The sequence below is a fragment of the Xiphophorus couchianus genome, chromosome 18 (assembly GCF_001444195.1).
Source record: "Xiphophorus couchianus chromosome 18, X_couchianus-1.0, whole genome shotgun sequence".
Lineage (NCBI taxonomy): Eukaryota > Metazoa > Chordata > Actinopteri > Cyprinodontiformes > Poeciliidae > Xiphophorus > Xiphophorus couchianus.
Window position 1 is genome coordinate 27,627,297 of NC_040245.1, and position 20,431 is coordinate 27,647,727.

General features: G+C 39.7%; 1 protein-coding gene across 7 annotated transcripts in view; it reads left to right on the forward strand.

Moving 5' to 3' along the window:
• The window catches only part of synrg (synergin, gamma), a 53,893-nt gene that overhangs the window by 17,494 nt on the left and 15,968 nt on the right, over positions 1-20,431 (forward strand). For all 7 annotated transcript variants that reach the window (XM_028044881.1, XM_028044882.1, XM_028044883.1 and 4 more), the window contains 4 exons: positions 4,536-4,690; positions 6,243-6,367; positions 7,674-7,736; positions 9,617-10,540. In XM_028044881.1, the coding sequence (XP_027900682.1) occupies positions 4,536-4,690; positions 6,243-6,367; positions 7,674-7,736; positions 9,617-10,540 (1,267 nt within the window). The remainder of the gene's footprint in view (positions 1-4,535; positions 4,691-6,242; positions 6,368-7,673; positions 7,737-9,616; positions 10,541-20,431) is intronic.

The window sequence follows — 20,431 nt, forward strand, 5'->3', positions numbered from 1 at the left end:
GAAATAAATACAAAAATCGGGGGAGAATGTTTAATTTAACTGACTCAATCCTGGAGTGTAGGTCTAAAAAAGGTATGGCGTTCCATCTTTGGATATCTGACTTTATGGCTATGTTCAAGGGGGCATAATTGGCTTCAAACATTTCATTAGGGTCACGATGGATCACCACCCCCAGGTACCTAATACTATCTGCCTCCCATTTCCATTTATAGCAATTTTTAATTTCAGCTGGTGGGTCATAATTCACCGCTAGAACCTGTGTTTTGTTCACATTAACCTTGTATCCTGAGTATAGACCGAAATCTGATAAGATTTTCATTAACTTGGGGAGAGCCTGAGTAGGATGAGATATAACAAGCAACAAGTCATCAGCAAATAATGCCAATTTTTGCTCCCCTCCTATGGTCCTTATTCCAATTATATCCCGTCTTTGTCTGATCCACTGGCTCAATGGTTCTATAAACAAGGCGAAGAGGAGTGGCGACAAACAGCAGCCCTGTCGAGTCCCTCGCTCGAGTATGAGTGATTCAGTAAGGTCTCCATTAATTTTAATTTTGGCTGTTGGTTTATCATACAACCCAGATATAGTATCTATTATAGATTTATCAAATCCAAATCTCTCAAGAACCTGGTATAAAAAGGACCACCTCACAGAATCAAATGCCTTTTCGGCGTCTAAACTAAACACTAAAGTCTCTATTTTTTGTCTGTGAACCTGGTTCATAATATGTAAAACTTTCCTAATGTTATCTTGAGTTTGTCGATGTTTAATAAAGCCTGTTTGATCATTATGTATTAGTCCTGGTAGGATAGTTTCAAGTCTCTTAGAGATGATGGAAGTGAACAACTTATAATCAATATTTAATACACTGATTGGGCGGTAGTTACTACAATTTAGGTTGTCTTTTCCTTCTTTCTTAATTATAGAGATTATTGCTTCTTTCCATGATGGGGGTACAATTTTTCCCTTCATTACCCAATTAAATGTTTTCTGCAAGATGGGAGTCAAATGGTCCTGCATTATTTTATACCATTCTGGGCCAAATCCATCTGATCCTGCCATTTTACCCCCTTTTAATCTTTTAATTGCCGAGTGAATTTCTTCTCTGGTTATTGTGGATACTAACAATTTATTTTGTTCCTCCGTCACTGTTGGTAACTCCAAATTAGACAGAAAAGTATTAACATCTTGATTATTATCTACATGGGTTTGGGAGTAAAGTTTTCTGTAATAGTTCTGAAAACATTGTTGAATTTTCTCCTCTTCGGTTTCTAATTGGCCATCTAAAGGATTTCTTATTTTGTGTATAGTCCTCTCTGCTTGCTGCTTTCTGAGTTTATATGAAAGAAGTTTTAATGATTTCCCGCCTACATCACAGTACTGCTGTTTGTTAAAAATTATTTTTCTCTGTACTTCAACCATGCTTAAGTCGTCTAATTCTTTTTTAAATTTTGCTATATCCGATTTAATGCTGTCGTTCATAGTCACAGAGTGTTCGTGTTGCAGTTTTAACAATTTATCTTCCAGGTATTTACGTTTTTGTATGTTTTCCTTTTTTAGGTGGGTGGATATACTAATTATTTTCCCTCTAATCACTGCCTTCATTGCATCCCATAATATTCCTGGTGACACCTCCTCATTATCATTTTGAGCTAAATAATTTTCTATTTCTTTTTTTAACTTCTCTTTAATGTTTGGGTAGTTTAAAATATTTGTGTTCATCCTCCATAATGTAGATCTCTTTTTCCCATTCAGACAAATATCAGCGTAAACTGGATTATGGTCAGAGATTGTACATGGACCGATTTCACAGGTTTTAATTTTAAACAAATCATTCTTGAACGTAAGAATGTAATCTAACCTAGAATATAAGTTATGAGGGTGAGAGAAGTGGGTGTATTCTCTATTAGTTGGGTGATGTTCTCGCCATACATCAACTAATCCTAAATCGTCCATGAGGTGTCCCATCCTCTTACCAATATTTCGTCCATCGCCTTTCCCACTAGAAGAATCAAATTTGGTGTTTAATAAAATATTGAAGTCACCCCCGCATATTAAAGTTCCCTGACTCCTCGTTGTTGCAATTTCGAGAACCTGTCTATACAGGGACCAATCACTGCCCGGTGGAATGTATATATTCAGGATGGTGGTCATGATACCATCAATCCTGCCCGTAATCATTATGTAGCGACCTTCTTTATCTTTGTACTCTGATATGTGTTGATAGTTAAGAATTCCAGATAACAAAATTGCCACTCCCCTTCGCCTCCCAGAATTGTGGGACGAAAAAAACACATGTTTAAAACCAATCTTGTTTAACTTAACATGCTCGCTATCCGGTAGATGTGTTTCCTGCAATAAAACAATTTGGGCTTTATCTCTCTTAAATTTAGATAGGACTTTCTGCCTTTTTACTGGACTATGTAAGCCATTAATGTTGTTTGACACCAATTTTATCAACCTGCTACTCATCTAACTTATATTTCTTAATTATATCACAAAGATTATTGGGCTCCCCGCTCACTCTAAAAAACACTGAACATAAAACATATAAAAAAGTCAACATTAAGAACAAACAGAACTCAAACTGAACTCTTGACTTCCAAGGTGGGGGTCTCAGATGAGAACCCTGCTTCACCTCCAGAGGCAGCTTCTTCATCGGTTGATGAAGGGGCCCTTGGTGGCTATGGCCTCAGTGTAGAGAGCACCGTGAGAAACCTGCCTTATTTACTTATTGTACTTCATAAACCAAATACAAGTCTTGATTGTTAGTAACTGAGTGAATAAACCTTAATTTTCCTTGTGCGCGGGGGAAGACCTCTTGAAGGCTCTGAGTTTTTCTTTGTAGCCGGCTGCGGGGTCCCGCCTCTTGTTTGCTGGCCCACTCCCCGGTCCGCCGCGTACTCTGCTCCAGGTCAGCTGCTTCAGATGCTCCAGGGCCGTTTCTGGTGACTTAACGACCCGCACAGCGTAGCCTCTACTGGACATGTCTTCAGTAGCTTCCACCACTGTATTGTAGATCTTCGTTTCATCTCCATATTTCACCCTCAGCCGGGCAGGAAAGAGAGTCTGAAAGGGGATTTGCTGCTCCTTCAGAATCTTGCGCACGTCTGCGTATTCTCTTCGTTTTTTCAAAATCAGAGGGGGATAGTCATGGTCCAAATTCACTTGCTTGCCGTTCCAGGTAAATCCTCTTTTCTGCCATGCTTTGCGAAGGAGAAGTTCTTTGGTTTTAAAACTGAGGAATTTCACAACAATAGATCGCGGGGGAGCGTCGCTTGGAGGCGGAGGGCCTAGAGAGCGGTGGGCCCGTTCAATGTGTATGTCGAGCTCGTCTTGGGACAGCGCCAAGCCCTCACGGAGCAACTTCTCCACAAAGTCACCCATTGACGCCGAGTCCCGTTCTGCCGCCTCGGGTACGCCATAAATGCGTATGTTCTCTCTTCGTGTACGGCTTTCTAGGTCCATTAGTTTATCCTCCAGCTTTATCTGTAGCTTTATTATTTCAGTGACGGCGTCCTCCGTGGTTAAAATCCTCTCCTCCGCTTTTTCAATCCGATCCTCAGCCTCATCTAGTCTGGTGTTCATCTTTCGAATTTCTTCTTTTATTTCCCCCAGATGCGCATTATTTTCCTGTCGGAAGCCTCTTAATTCCTGCAATACCGTCTCCCATTCAGCCATAGTATCACTGTTGTTTGTTTAGTTCAAGTCAAAAAGTGCAGCGGTAATTTTTCAGACCGGAGGTTCGAGATGAATAGCAGTTGGCATTAGCTAAAATGCTAGCAATATTTTCTCGACTTTAAACGTCCGCTTATTGGCGTTACAAAGCATCAGTTTTGAAGTATTTCGCTCACCCCAGTTCTTTTTCACCTTTATAGGTATGTTTTCGTCGTTTAAGTGGGGTTGGGATTTCAATTTCTTAGGTTCTCTAGGGAGCCCGTTCACAGCGCGGCCATCACGATGACGTTCAAACCGGAAGTCCATTTTAATGTTATTTTATGACAATGTCATGTTGGTGCCAAACGAAGTAGAGCTTCAATGTGAAATGGAAGGAAAATTATACAAGGTGCGCTCTATAGTCCGGAAAATACGGTATAAAGTCTTAAAAAGTTAAACAATAAAAATTGTAAAATCAGTAAACAGTGGGTTTAACAGCCTGGTGGGGGTGCAAGTAAAGCCTGGTGGCCCGGCAGGCTTATAATATACTGCGGGAAACTGTGAGCAACTGTTCACTTTGTAGCTATATTTTCTGACTTTTCAGACAAAAAAAAAATGGAAATCAGGCAGAATTGGATTAGTAAAGTCAGGCTTTTTAAAGATTGTGATTGACCAGAAAACTGCAATCTGTGATATTCTGTAACTGCGGAAAAAGGTGGTTCTTCAACGTATTCACTCATTTGGGTTGAATACAAATGCACACCGCATTTATTTTTATTAAGCATTTATTAAACCATGTCTCAATTACCTTCTACTCTACAAATATGGACTTTTTTATGCTGGTCTGTTATAAAATCCTCCGCACACGTTCTCGTAGGGGAGCAAAGCCGACGACGATGACTTCCAGGACTTCCAGGGTGCGCCGAAGGCCGGAGCCGGAGACCAGGCCTTCGCTGACTTCCAGGGTGAATCCGGAGGAAGTTTTCCCACCGCTGCTGCTGCTCCTGCTGCCACACACCAACATCCAAACAGGTGAGGATGAGACTCCACCAAGGAAAATATTTTCCATGAGTTGAAATGTTCCAATTTTAAGTGTTTTTAAAAAGTCACATGAATAAAGTGGAGTTTACCTCTATAATGCCGATATACTTCATAGTTGGCGTTCCTTCTGCATGCAGACTACCTTCTCTGAAGAAGAGCTGTGATTATATGCAGAGACAAGTGTCAAATATTCAGCTGCCGTTGGTTATTTATAGCCCAGTTATTTAGCATAATAATTGCGCAGCTCATTGTCTGTCTTACACCGACCGCCTTAATGTCTTGCAATAACCTCCTCTGAATAGCAATGAGCTCGGGTCATGTCTTAATGAATTGATTTCAGTGGACAGTAGAGCCTCATTTCTCTATATTACTTTCTAGGCTCCTTTCCCACAGACTGCTCTTTCAGTGAGACGGATCTGCAAGGCAATTATCTACACAGAGATAAAGAGAGTAGCAGGAAAGAAAAAACATCTAAGTCAAAGGAGTCTTTATAGTTCTAGCTTTTTAGGTTTTGAAAGAAATCCTCGCAGTTAGCGATAGCTGTTCAGATAAATCATATGCGAGAGTCGAACCGGTAGCCATAACTACACTTACGTCCTGAATATGGGAGATAATTTACCAGTAGTCTAGTTAGTTATTTTAAATGTCGTTTTTTGGGGTGTTTGGTTGAGATTTCATTATTAATTAGTAATTATTAAATTTCGTTTTAGCATTAATAAAGTATTTTTGAATTGAATTTAATTAAAATTTGCAAATTTGAAGCTGGTAAGGTTTGGATTAGAACGTGACAATGGAGCAAATCTTGGCTGCTATTTTTTTATTGATTCATGATATATTGGCACTAACATCAGTATCAGCTTATATCAGTCATTTTTTACCATATCAGTAAAAATGCTTTGGAAGGGTTGTAAATATTTTTCACTTCCGATCTGATACCAATATCGCAGCGTTGGGTTGGCTGATATCGATACTGACTCAATAGAATATACGCAGGAATAATGTACACTTTTATTATTTATTTTGTTGTGTGGAATGTTAGAGAAAAACTTGATCAAGTGATATTTCTCAGAGAACAATAATCAGTAATAATTGGTATGAAAACAACTGACCCATTTGTTAACCAGTGGGTCTGCGTGTGGGATACAATCACTGGTGGATAGAAATTCTGGCCGGACTAAATGCTGCAGCAGATTCTTCTGTTGGGGATTTTTAATTGCAGATACACAATATTAGAAAATCTTTCCAATTTTCTTATTTTCTCTCTTCATAACATGTGGAATATACTAACCACCAATTATTACACCCCAAACATCCTTTTGTGATATCGATATTGCACAGACTGATATTACGTTGACGACATATTCACAAGATATCCTGTCTTTTATACCACTTATTGCGATGTAAGATGTATTTCTTTTGCAGCCTTTTTTTCTGAAAAAGAAAGAAAGAAAATCTCTTAAACCTAACCAAAAAAACGATGCAAAGTTTTGTTGTTGGTGTTCACACTTCATGGTATCTGAACGAAGCTCGTGCGTCCCTGCAGCACGGCCGCCATGCTGACTCCGGTGTCTGGCTCGTCCTCTTCCTCTGGCACGTCCTCCGATAAGTACGCCGTGTTCAAGCAGCTGTCTGCAGATCAGCCCGCAGAGCCCGCTCCCCCCGTCTCAGGTAGCGCAACATGTTGGCTCTGATGTTTACAGCACCGTCTGTCCTCGCTGACATATTACCGACAAGTACAGCCACGTAGAAAAACAAAGACCGTTCATGCTTAGAAAATATTATCCTGAAGTTAAACACGGCAGTCATTTTGTTTGTTAAAGTATTTTTATATTTTAAATAGGAGTGAGCATGAATCTAGGCTTGTTGCAATAACCAATTAATCAATTAATCGCATGATAAATTAAAATGAGCTAGATCGTTTCTATTCTGATTATTTTTTTTAAGGGCATTTATGCTTGTGTTTTTTTATCTCCATTTTATTTATTGTTTTTATTTTTTATGTTTTATTTGCATATTTATAGTATCTTCCAGTTTCAGTGTTTTTTTACGCTGTGAAAGTATGTTAGTCTTTAAGAGGTCAAAATTGCATTATTTTCCCATTATCAATGTATTACTTGAAAATGGTCTCAAAATAGCAATATTATCATTTATCGCAATAATTTCTGAAACAATTTATTGTCCAGCAAAATTTGTCACTGTGGCAGGCCTACATATATTGCATTGTTTATCATTTATTGTGAAAAAATTTTGCATTAAAAGAAATTTGATTTATTGTGATAAATTTTAGTTACAGATGGTAAATTTGAAAAAAACCCCATCAAAACTGACATTGTGATTGCAAACATTATTTTTGCTTTTTTTCCCCACAGTTTGTTCCACAAGAGCATCAGTGAATATCAGTAAAATCAAAAATAGGATTAAATGCCATCACTGTGCTGATATGAGTCACTCTTTTCTAAAGAAGAAGAATTTTTTCAAATGGAAATGTTTTTCAAGAGCAATATTTGTGTTTGTAGTGCTTTGAAGAATGTTGTGTCATGCAGTCACAGTCATATGTTCATGCAGGTTGCCAACCCCTAATGTTAAATGGTTTGCATGATTAGACAGCAGTGTCCATCACTTGTCCTTAGCGATGCGATGGAAACGGCTTACCTTACTGACCTATTTCCAACTCCAGCACATTCCAAAGCAATTAAAGCCGACAGCAGAGCAACTTTGTTGAGTTCCATTCACCCTTACTGTTATCTTTTGAAATTCTTCAGCTCTTACAGTCTTAATAAATCATAGATATGATTCGTTTGTCATAAAATATACTCTATTTCCTCTTTCTTGTTTTTAAAGACCTCAGTGACACAGAAGATGGCTAACGTTGGGTATTTTTCCTTCAGTTACAACATCCACACTGAAGAGTGTGGTCAGTGCCCCCTGGTAGAGCTCACCTGGTTTTGACTCATTTTTCTGTTTCATTGTTTAGATGCTGGGGACAAATACAGTGTATTCAGACAGCTAGAGCAACCTGCTGACAAGAAAACAGTCGGTAAGAAACTCAACTTCTCTTTGTTTCAAGTCTAATTTCTGTTTTTCCTGCTGTTTAAAGAAGACTTGTTTCACATCTTCCATGAGAAAGAAAAACATATCCATACATGAAAATGGGTTTGGGGTCAGAGCCAGATTATTTCTAGTAAAACATGTAGTTGCAAATTGGGAAAAGCCGTCACGCGCCATGACAGCATTGTTCCGTGTTTACGCTGTCCCATGTTGATCCCAGTGTGTTTCCCACCCGTGCTTCATTAGAACAGCTTCTGATGGGGGCTCCTCTTCCGACTCCAGTAAGTCATGCTTTGCTGTGACCTTTCTTTGGCATTGTCGGGCTCCATCTTCTCTAATGAGCCCATTAGTTTTCCCTCTTCCACCATGCAGCTGCCATGCGGACAGATTCTCTCTTTCAGTCCCTGCATATATTACTGCAACAGTGTGTCAAGATATTTTGAACTTAATATAATCTGAGTTTTGGTTTGTGCCATAATCAACATCTTGTTGTATGATATTTTTTTTGCAACACAAATGAGACATTTTTATAGTGTTTAGTATTTTTTTTATCAGTGCAGAAAATGCTCATCTTGACTATTATTTCTTGTTCATTTGGTAAAAGTAATAAAGATTGTAAGTTTTGCAATTTGAATTTCCCAGTGGCATGATCATGTGGGCGTAGGATGTTTGTCTAAAGTTTACATACGCTCATCATCATCAGAGTCGCATTAATTTGGGGTTTTTAAATGGGGCTGGACGATATGACTGAAAAAGTATCACGATATAATCGTTTCATATCAGTCAATATCAATGATTGTTGATTAGTTTTTTGGTTAAAATATCTTAAACACAGTCAAACTGGTGACTGCGCTTGTTTTATCCAGTTTTCCCTCCAGATCTTTGTGTTTTACTTTTAAACAGTTATGAGACACGGTGGGCAAACCTGAAAGTGCTGCTGCGCAATTTACTCAACGGGTTGTTGCTAGGTAACTAAAGAGTTAACCTGCAGCCAGCTTTAAGGTTTTGTCACTGTGTCTCATAACTGCTTAAAAAAATTAATTGGCGGCACAGAGTCAAAGGAGAAAATGAGTACAACAGCTCGAGAGGAAATTGAGGATAAAAGAGGAATGGTCACGCAACCATTTTGGCTATATTTCAGATATCTAAAACAAAAGTGATCAATAGTTTTTGTTATAAAATGTTTACGTTGTGATAGGTTTTCCATTCCGTTCAGCCCTCGGCATGTTGTGATATGGCAGGCTTTAGGATGGATAGAACAAATTCTGCTGTAAACGACCAAACTGTGTTTACAGGTCAGGCCTGTACTAAAATACCAATATAAATTCATTTTACATTTTCTACTAAGAAGAGTGGTCCAAAAATATGAAGCCAAAGTGCATTAAACCTTTTTAATGTTAAAAAAAAGTATGTAACCCTTATCAATGTTCAAAAATCAGTGGAACTGAATTTGAGTCTATTACTTTTATCTTGTAGAGATCAGAGCAAATACATTTCTGTGGATTGTCTAACCGACTCTTGTTTAATAAACTTGTTTGTTGTAAATAGCATTCCAGCCTGGACAAAAAATATTACAGATGTGTCATTAAAAGCCCCAAAATTAATGACATTCATGCTGATCATGAGTGAGTGGATGTAAACTTGTGACTGGTTGAGCGTTGTTTGATGTGTGCCGTTTCTTTGGACATGTTGCACACAGTTCATCACAAGAACTGGAAGTTTACCATTCTCAGCGGACTGTAGGCGTCCTGCAGCAAACTCACTCTTCCTCTTACAGGATTTTAAATTGAATTGTTGGCTGTTACAGTGAGGATTATGTTTTTTTTTTCTTTTTTGTTGCTGATCTTTTCCTCCGTTCTCTTTTTCAAGGGGAAGGATTCGCAGATTTCAAGTCTGTCAATGCCGACGACAGCTTCACAGACTTTAAAACCGCCGACAGCGTCTCTCCACTAGACCCTTCTGATCAGGCCAAGATCTTTCCGCCCGCTTTCCCCTCTGCTTTTCCCAACTCTCAGACTTTACAGCAGCAGCCAGCAGTGTCTCTCTCCCAGCCCAAAAATCCTCTCAATATGGCCGACCTGGACCTCTTCTCCTCCATTCCCGCATCCACCGAAAAACCCCCTGGCACTTTCCCACCTGTATCGTTAGGCCTCCTCCCCGGCGGAGCCAAACCTCCCTCGGATGACTTTGGTGACTTTGCCCTCTTCGGCTCCTCCTCAGAATCTGCCCCGGCGGCGGTGGCAGCAGGAGGGGCAGCGGCGGCCACTCAGGATGACTTTGCCGACTTCATGGCGTTCGGAAGTTCTGGCGGCGAGCCAAGAGGCGAGGGCGGTGCGGCGAAGAAGCCTCAGCAGGGCTCGGACAAGTACGACGTGTTGAAGCAGCTGTCTCTGGAGGGGGCCGTCTCCTACGACGAAGCCAAAGAGAGCGGCGTAGGCGGCGTAGGCGGCGTAGGCGGCGGCGGCGGCGGCTCCTTCTCCTCCCTCAGGAGCGACGCGGACGACTTCGCTGACTTCCAGTCGTCGAAGTTCTGCACGGCGCTCGGTGCCTCTGAGAAGACTCTGGTGGACAAGGTGGCCGCCTTCAAGCATGGCAAGGAGGACTCTGCATCCATCAAGTCGCTGGACCTGCCATCCATCGGCGGCAGCAGCGCGGGGAAGGACGACTCGGAGGACGCGCTGTCCGTGCAGCTGGACATGAAGCTGTCGGACATGGGCGGGGACCTGAAGCACGTGATGTCAGACAGCTCCCTGGATCTGCCGGGCCTCTCGGCCCACCAGCCCCCCGCCACAGGTGAGGAACTAGTGCGTTTGCTCTGGTGAGGCTCCGCCCAGCCGCACCGCCGTGTTGTTTCAGAGGCCAGCCGGTATCTCCGCTCTCACTCTAGCCACTTACAAAAAAACGCAATCACCAAACATATGGTCAAAAAGCAACTAAATGAGATCTGTGTTGAAGAGAATATGCTCAGATGCTCCTGCATACGGTGGCCCTGAAGCACAAAACACATCGACAAGTCACTAAACACAAATACGTCTTTGAAAACACAACATATTCAAAAACACGACGTCAACAAAGCACAACTACAAATTAAGTAAACAGAAGAGGTCGGTCCTAGGGGGAACCTGCAGACTGATTGGACGCCGCCGCTTTAGAACCGGAAGTCAATCTGGCGTTGGCACGTTTATGCCAACGCCAGATCATTCTAATAATTCTGGTATCATTCTAATGATACCAGTGATTACGGCTGGACGATGTGGCTGAAAAATTTATCATGATATAAGTTTTTCATATCAGTTTATCGATAATTGCCGATATTGATAATTATTTATTAGTTGTGATTTTTTTTTTTTTTCAAATCAAATGCTTTCAAACTTGTGGCGTGACCTTTACTGGCTTATCGACAGCTTTCAGTCAACGCTGTTGTTTATTTTTAAGCAGTTAGGGAACTAATTAAAAAGCTCAACTTGCTGCACAAGTTAGTCAACTGGTTATTGCCAGGTAAACAAAGAGGGAGTTAGTTGATGCTGCCAGCTTACCAATTCTGGTTCTAATGTCAAAATGCCGTTTTCCAATCAGCGATGTCTCCCACTGGGACCTGCCTCTTTCATTTCGTTCTTTTTTTTTTTGTAGTTGTGCTTAGTTAGTGTTGTGCTTTTGAATTTGTTGTCATGTATTTAAATTTGCAGTCGTGTTTAGTGATCCGTTGAAGCAGTTTGCACTTACGGGCCACCGTACCTATAACATATCAGATTAGATGCATCATTTCCTCCATTTGACATTTCATCATACATCTTTCTTTCTTTATTCTCTATTTATTTATTTATTTCATTTATTTATACCTCTCCTCTTTTCACGTCCGCGTTCTTCCTTCTCCTTTGCCCCGTATAAGTCGGTATAAAAGCCCCCACCTCCTCCTCATACCTTATTTAATTTAAACACGAGTGCCTGGGTTCTGATGCATTCGCAGCCGCAGCTCATAGTCGAGGTCCCCGGTCACAGCCTGCCCGACTCCGATAAGCTTCCTGTTGTGTCCCCACCGAGGCGGCGGCACACTCTCGGCGTGCCATTCGTGCGTTGCTGCCGTGTCGAGCGGCGGCGACAGGCGGTCCGGTTGAATACAGATGAGTACAGGAGACGGTGGGGGCAATCATCTGAATTATTCAGCTCACAGGTTTTTCTTTTCTTTTCTCTTTTTTTTGCACAATAGACTAGGAAAAAAATCCCAAATCGTTACCTGAAGGGTATCGTTTTCAGCTGCCGTGTGCCGATGGCGTCCGAGAAAATCTAGTTTGGATTAAGTGGAAACAGAAAATCTCGCCCCCTTTGATAGGAGATTTTGCATGCAGCAACTGGGAGAGAATCTATTTTATTACAGCGACGTTATTGCTGGATGCAATATAAACTTCAGATTTGAGTGCTTGAATGTGAGTGCATGCGGTCCTCTATTTATGTCTGATCAAATATCGTATTACTCTGCAGTATTTTTTTTGTTTTTTTATTTATTTTTTTGATGATCCTCTGGCTTTGAGGCATTTTTCAGTCCCCACCTCATGTCGACAAAGGCAAAGTCCAACTCCACCTCGGTGCTTGTTGTTGTGGTTCATGTATTAAATGGAAATTAACCCAGTTTCCTTAATATTCAGGTTAGGCTACAGGTCAGCACTTCCTGTTCTTCACCCCCCCCCACCACAGCTTATCATTTATTCATCCAGCGTCTCACTTCCACCTCACGGCTCGTGTTTCATTGCGCCTCACCCGATTCAGCTGGGTAATCTGAGATTTTAAGTAATTGTGGTTGGTTGAATGCTCCACAGTGCTCTGCTCAGTCTTTATCTAACATTAGTCATCCAGTTAACAGCCACAAATTTATTTTATATATATATATTCGTTTGAACAACCCCAAGCTTCGCTGGATTTAAATGTAAATTGTTTGGTAGACAAACATAAAGCACCACATAATTGGGAGGTGGAAGGAAATTTTCTTTTTTTAATCTTTTACTTCTAAAAATCAGAAAAGTGTTTTACATTAGGGGTGCACTAATTGCAGTTTTCTGTCGATCTTTATAAAGCCTGACCTGCCGATTCTGATTTTGGCCGAAACTGATTATTTTTCATTGGAAAAGTTGCTAAAAACATTTGGGGTGACTGTTGTTAACCTTCGTCACTGTAGAGAGAAAGACTTTTACAGATTTTTGTGGAGGTGCATAATCATAACCAACCATCTGCCGATTACCAATCTCCCAAAATTGAGAAAATCAAGTTTAGTTTATCGGCACACCCCATGTTTTACCCGTTGTTACAGTGCAGGTTCAAGTCTTTTAGCGATGATTCAGCACCTCTTGGTTTTGCCGATTTTTCTTTGTAAAATAGTTGCAGTTCTGTTGTTTTGGCTGGGAAATGTTTGAATATGAATCTCGAAACTCTGCCGTAGGTTCTCTGTTGGATTCAGGTTTGGATTCTGGCTGAATTAACTCATAAAGGTGCTTTGATCTAAACCACAGTTGGTCGACTGCAAACTCAAAAGCAAATATCTACACCCGTCACAATTGACCAAAAAATAATAATAATCATACGATAAATTTAAATAAACTCAATCATTTCCGTTCCAATGATTCATATATTTTGAATGGCAATTTTGAGTACAGACTTCATAATCCGTTTTATGTAGTTTCAGTTGCATGTGGTTTATATTTTTATTTTATTTATTGTTTTTGGTTGTTTTTATTTTGGATGTTTAAGATATCTTCCATTTCCAGTGTTGACTTTACGAAGTTAAAGTTTATTGGTCTTTCAGAGGGAAAACTTGCATTTAGATGCCATTATCGATATGTTGACTGACAATATTCTCAAAAATATTGTTTATCGCAATAATTCCTGGCACAATTTATCATCCAGCTAAATTTACCTGTGTCCTGCTGCAGCAGTGTCTGATCTAAAGGAAACTATCCCCACAGCATAACCCCTCCACCACCATGCTTCATGTGCCGTTCAGGTTTAGTTTTTCCTCACGCTTTGTGTTTTGCACATAGATTTGACCCTCATCTGACCAGAGCAGCTTCTTCTTCCATCAGAACTAAACATTTCCTTCCACTAAACAATTATGTGCCGATCCATCACGTAAAATCCCGATAAACACCGTGACGTTTGTGGTTGTACTGCGACAAAATGTGGAATAGTTCAAGGGTTGCAAATACATTTGCACAGCAAATCATTTCATCCAGCATGTTTTACTGGAGAAAGTAACAAACAGAAATGTAAACATGCTCTAACATATTCCTTAAAGGTCTTCTCAGCTAACTTAAACAAGCTCAAATATTGCAAAAAAAAAAAGAAAAAAACTGGTCCATGGAAACATCGATACATTCCTAAGAAATAAAATTCTGTAAAATCTTCTTTCTCTACTGTTCTTGAAGAGCAACTAACCTGTTGTTAATGTAGCAGGCTGAGCTGTTTGAGCCCCTCTCTATACGCTTTGCACTGTGTTTTAGCAACTGTTTGTATTCTTAAAGAGACAGTATTTCTTTTGTGAGTTACCAAATGGACTCAGATCCTCGTTTTATTCTCTTTTTTTTTCTTTTTTCGTCCCTTTTTGTTTTACTTCAATGAACGCCGCATGGATTTCTCAGCCGTGGCTCTGCGGTTCTGGCTCTCTGAGAACGTAGTGAAGTTAGCATTACCCTTCCTGCCTTGCTTTTTTGCTGCAGTGTGCCTGCTTTTTTTCAATTTGTGAAATTGACAAGAACATAAAAGATGGTGAGCATTTTATGCATAAAAAAACAACAACGAAAAAACGTATTGCAAGCTGTTTTTATCCAAGAAGAAATGTATACATAAAGATTTTAGTAGTGTATTTTTATTACAGGAATATTAACTGTCTTATTTCGAGGCTAGAGAGAGACTCCTTGGTCTTGCTGTGATGCAAACTGTTAATGTTCAATGTGTCCTGCAGTATTTAGTGATGAATTTTAGTGTTTTCAAACCCAAGAGGGTTATTTCTGACAAACAATCACTGTAGCAAGAGAAAAAAGGATACTGTCTCTTTAAATCTGTCTGATTGGATGTATTTAAGGCCCGTTCTGGGAGGTCAGGTGTAAGATGGCCTGCTTTGTTTTCTGTAACCCTTTGAGTGCTTTAACTTCCTCTCATTTCCATCAAATTAAGGCAGATGTGAAATTATTCTCCTTTCTGTTTTTAGTATCTCGGCTCACATTTGACCAAATGTAAAGATCTTGCTGCTTTTCTCTTTGCTCTCTAAATTCGACTTGTTCTGCCCGTGTTTCTATTTTTCCCCCTGCAGGGCCTCAAAGGGTTACTTCCTCCTTGCCTTGTTCTTTGGGTTATCTTCTCAACCAGGCCTTCCAAATGTTCTGTACTCAAATCCTTTTTCCAAAACCACCTGTTGCTTAACTAACAGTCAAGAGTTTGTCAACTCCCTAAAAACTGCTGATTCTAGTCTGTGAATGTGCCTTCTCTTTCTGGTTTCTGCTTCTTTACCTCCGGATTTTTGTTTGTCCGTTTTCACCTTCTTGTTTGTTCTTTTTCTGCCTCCACTGCTGACTGCATGCTTCTTGTAATCAAAAATGACTTGAGTTTTAATTTTTAATTTTAAAGTGTTAGTTTCACGAAAACCTCTTGTAACAGTAGGCTTCTTTCACACAGTACTTTGTGACCTTTTCTCTCTTTCTCTCTACTGATGTTGTCGTAATAAACTTTGCTGTTGGTATTGCTCAAATGCGTACCGTCTTCTTTTTTCCGTCTTCTTTCCTTCTTTGAGAAGAGTAACCCGGGTCAGTAACAAATAATTAGCCTCCTTGTCAATTTCACAAATTGCTTGGCACATTTCTGGCCCTGTTATGCAAAAATAGGAAGGGTTCAACAAGGTGGAAGTAGGTTTTTGTTCAAATGAGAGGAAAAAGCATGCTGTGCGGGCGTCAGATAATATTAATTTTAAAGGAACGCAGGACAAACAGACAATGTTGTGATTGATGCCCTTTAAATAGAAATCCTTCTGGTGGGAGAAAACACCAGTGATATTAGTTTATTGTAATTTCCCTGCATAGCTGATATACATATACAACAAAAGGAGGGAAATAACAGGGAAAATAAGTAATTAACACAATGTCTTTCTCAATAAATGTATTTCTCAGTGGGATTTTAACATGATGTCAACAATCTAAGGTAGCTACATGCAAAAATAATGCAACTGATAAGTCCATAAATCATAACAGAGAAAAGAAGCAAGGGAAAGAAAGCCAAGGAACCAGCTGAAATCTGTCAGTATTTAGAAAGCAGTCTCAGTTTGTTAATTTACACAGTATTACTGCTTTATACTTCACTGATGAAAGGTTTTTCAGAAGAAGTATATCATGATGGGCAAAAGGTAAACACTTTTTGAAGACCATTGAAACCTTAGTAGCTGCGTTTCCATTAATCATAAAATTGCGCAAATCCTTATGAAAATAACTTTTTTGCTAAAATTTTTTTTTTGTGCATGACATGGGTTTTCAGCCGTATCTGAATTATTTTTGCATCTTACGAGTCACATGATCAAGAGCTGGATGCTACTACTGCCGAAAACGCAGAAGAAGACAACAGGACGTGGTAGGAGGATGATGGTTTGTTTTTGCTGTTTTTCGGACAATGTGAAGCTGGCTCCACCAGAGCTCTCACAGCCTCACAGTTCATAAAAAGTTGTGTGTCATTCAACCGTATTGAATCCATAGCTTTTCTGTAAAATCACCGACTGCAATTTCCCCCAAACATTGCACGCGTAGCCGCATGCAAGCATAAGGGGTTTGTCGCTCCAACGCCTGAATAAGACGCCAACCTGAAGGCTGATAGATGATGAATGCTAGTGTGATTTTAATTTCATTTCTTATTTAATGGGAACATCGCCATTGCGAAATTGTTTTTTGACTGTTTTTTTTTTTTTGCATTAGCGGAACATAGACAAAGATTTGCTTACATTTGTAATGGAAACACAGCTATTGTTAGAAATGCTAATTGCATTGGTTAGGGACATTTTTCAAACGTCTTGGTGATCCACTGAGAACCATTTGAGCGATAATATCCAACAGAGTTTTCACCATCCATGACCGTGAGCTCTTCGCTTCCTTTGCTAGTAATCAAAAATAATTGCCACAATAGTTTACCAGAAACCAAAGACTACTAGCAAAGAGCTTCAGAAAGACTTGGAATAAATGTTTTTATATATATATATATATACATATATAGCACTCCACTGAAGTGGCTCCGACTTACTGCATAGAACTCCTCTGCTGAAGAAAAATCATAGCTCATTTATTCTTTACCACTAAAACCATATAAGAATTTCCTGGTAAGATGAGACCAAAATTGAACTATTCAGAAGCCACACCACTTTCGAGGTAGAAATGCTCCTACACGTCACCACAAAAAACACAATGTAAACAGAGAAATGTGGAGATAAGATTTCTAGAACAGAGGCCGTGTTGCATAATGACCAAGGGAAAATGAAATGGGAAAAAAACAAACATGGATGAATACGGTGGTAGCTACACACACTGTCATCCTGGTAATGATGGATAAAAAGTCAAACAGAGGCTCATTTCTGTTTGCCACTGGTTTGTGGGCTTCATGAGGGCCTGTGCATATTTTGCCACCACACACAGTAAATGCTGTAGTAAGAGAGGTAGAACGGGAAACCTCACAGTTAGAAATTGCAGGAAGGAGTCGAGTCTTAGGGTCAACAAGTCTCCTTGACGACCATTGGATGCTATTTACTTGGTAATGGGTTGTTTGAGTGTGATGCCAGAAATGAGCCTTTTCTGCTACCATGAAAAAGAAACACAGAGTTAATTAGGGTTTTACCTGGAACCCTGTGCTTTTAAGTTTAAGGTTTGCCTTTTTTATTTTTGAGAATAAGTATGTGATAAAGCAAAATTGTATATTTTTATTCATTCTTACCAGGAGTGGCAATAAATGTGGCTGTTACTGTTCAGTTCAGGCATTTAAATGATCAAAATAACATATTGTGTTAAGAATAATCCACTGTGTGGCAGGGAGCATGTCTTTCCCAAATAAAGTGTTATGTGCTGAAATCTAAATTATGCCATTGCCATATTGAGAGTGCCAAATGTTTTAGGATTTTATTGTTACACTCTCAGCTGAAAAGATGTTAAAGTGAAATGTGTCGACAATTTGATTCCGATTTTCACAGTTTGTCTTCTCATCCGGATTTTTGCATGTAAAGGGAAACTGTTAGGTCTAATTTTTCCCTCATTTTTGCTCGGTTTTCAACAACCTAACAGTAGGTGAGGTTTGTTGACAAGCAACGTGGTTTTACCAGTTCCATGGGTAAGACTGAATCAAAATGGAAAAACTCTGCGTTTGGGACTAAAGATGGTAAGTAGCATACAGCTGCTGCTGATCAAATGCAATTGATCACCTCATCAATTGTGTGACAGCTTTGACAGTTTGCTACTATGGAGCATTGAGGTACGTGTCAACACTATGCCAAGAGGGTAAGACATTAATCCAACTCCACTTCATTTACCTAGAAGGTGTGGTTTTTATATTTGGGTAGGTGTGAATGTACAATCAAACTCTGATCCAGACCAAGAAAGCAAACTTTGCTCCGTCTAAACACGTAGGTCTCATCTCGGTTGAAATAAAATCTGGTTTGGTTCGAATGCATATGTGGACGCAAGCAGACTGGAGACCGCACCAAAAGCAGGAAGCGGACTATAGTGCAGGGAATTCTAGGTAAATGCAACCAAAACAAAATCACGAGTCTAGCGATAGCAGGAGAAATGGCTCGTCTTCTCCTGCTAAAGACAAATCCTACAGTCACTAAAACCTGATGCCACTCCATTTTAGTTAACATTCAGTGAAGAAGGAATTTGCATTCAATATCTTCTTCAATGTCGTTTCCTTCAGTGGCTCTTGATGCAGTGCCACCACAGGTGAGGTGGTGAACAAGTTTTTCACAGGGTTTGGATTGTTTGAGACTGTGCCATGTGAAAGCGAACCACACCAGCTGAAAATTTAACAAGTGTTTCTATTTGGTTCCCTGATCGAACCGAGTCTACCAGAATATCCGCTATGAAAACGTCCTTAGTGTTCCTGGAGTCTTCACCGCACCAGAGTGTTGACCCTCTACATGCACATTAGGTTTTAGGTTATTTTTCAGCCATAACACCAGGATGCCTTGCTGGTCACTAAGTTGACCGTGAACTCCTCTGTTTTTTATTGTAGACCCATTGTCCCCCATCTGTCCCCCATCTGAAGTTTAATAGCAGTCAGTTAATTTCTTTATTGAAGCACCATTTCGTGAAAGAATAGGCCAAAATTATTGGTGCTTAAGGTGTTTTTATGTACTTCTGAAGCATGTGGTGGGCATAATTTTTCATCGCATAGCTTTTAAAATTTACTTGGATCTTTATTTCTTAAAGATCGTTGACAGAGGAAAATCTGTTGTTTGGGCACTTGAGATTTTATTAAAAAACATCACAGAATACATGTAAGCCAAAAAGAGAATTAGATCACTAATTTTATCATCTGCTCACCTCACCAGAAAATGTTTTGCCAACTGTTCAGCAGTGTGGCGTCTCACCTCTGATCTTCAAGACATAAAAGGGACGGTGAAAGGAATGACAGCTGGCTTGTAATGGAGACAGTTATACATCCATTTTAACATCACGCTACAGTAAAATACCCTAATTAAATAAATTGCAAAAATTCTTATTTTAGGAGTAAATTTTTCCCATTATTTTGAAATTGAGGTGGACTAACATGTTTTATTTCGAAATGTTTATATATGCATTTTTCAATCTTGAGAGCATCATGGAAACAGCCTTTTGAAAGACGTTACAACTACAGTAGGTAACTTTTATGAACTATGTTTTTTTATATATTTAAAACTCTTGCCATGTTGTCGCTGTTATTACAGGAAAAGACGAGACAGATAATCTGTGAAAAAATTTACCTAAATTTTTTCATCTTGCTTAGTGTTCTAATGGTGGAGAAACAACTCACTGTTTATCCAATGTCATTGGTTGCTATGCTAACTAGCCTGAGCATTCATGGCAGGCTCTGCTGTGGGGAACTAGCTGTAGCGTAGCAGCGAACAAGGGGGAGGATGTGCATACACGAGTGTGATTGACATTGCTAAGACTTTCCAAAAGCAGAAAGCACAATACGATGCAGCAATACAACCAACACTAGCAGGAAAAATGGCTTGTAGTATTTTATGAATGACTAAAGAGAAATCCGACATCCACTAAGATCCGACGCCTCTCCATTTTTATTCACATTTCGTGAAGGACGTTTTGCTTAGTGTCTTCTTCTTCTTCAGAGGTTTTCGTGTCATTTCCCTTAATGGTTCTTGGTGCAGCACCACCACAGGCAAGGGAGGGGGATTAGGTTTTTAGAAGGGTTTGGTTTGTTGGACACAATGTACCGTGAAAGCAAACCGCACCAGCTGAAGATATAACGCATGTTGCAACTTCAGCTGTGAAAACAACCTAAAAGTCACTGAAATAATTTGAGCATCATTCAAAGACAATAATTAATGAAATTTATATCCATGATCAGTGTATTTATACTTCCTAAATTCTTACTGTATGAATAATGCAACAGCTTGTTTTTCATCCTTGTGTCTTCGTGCTATTCCCACGAACCACCCAGTATGTCTGTGTTGTCGTT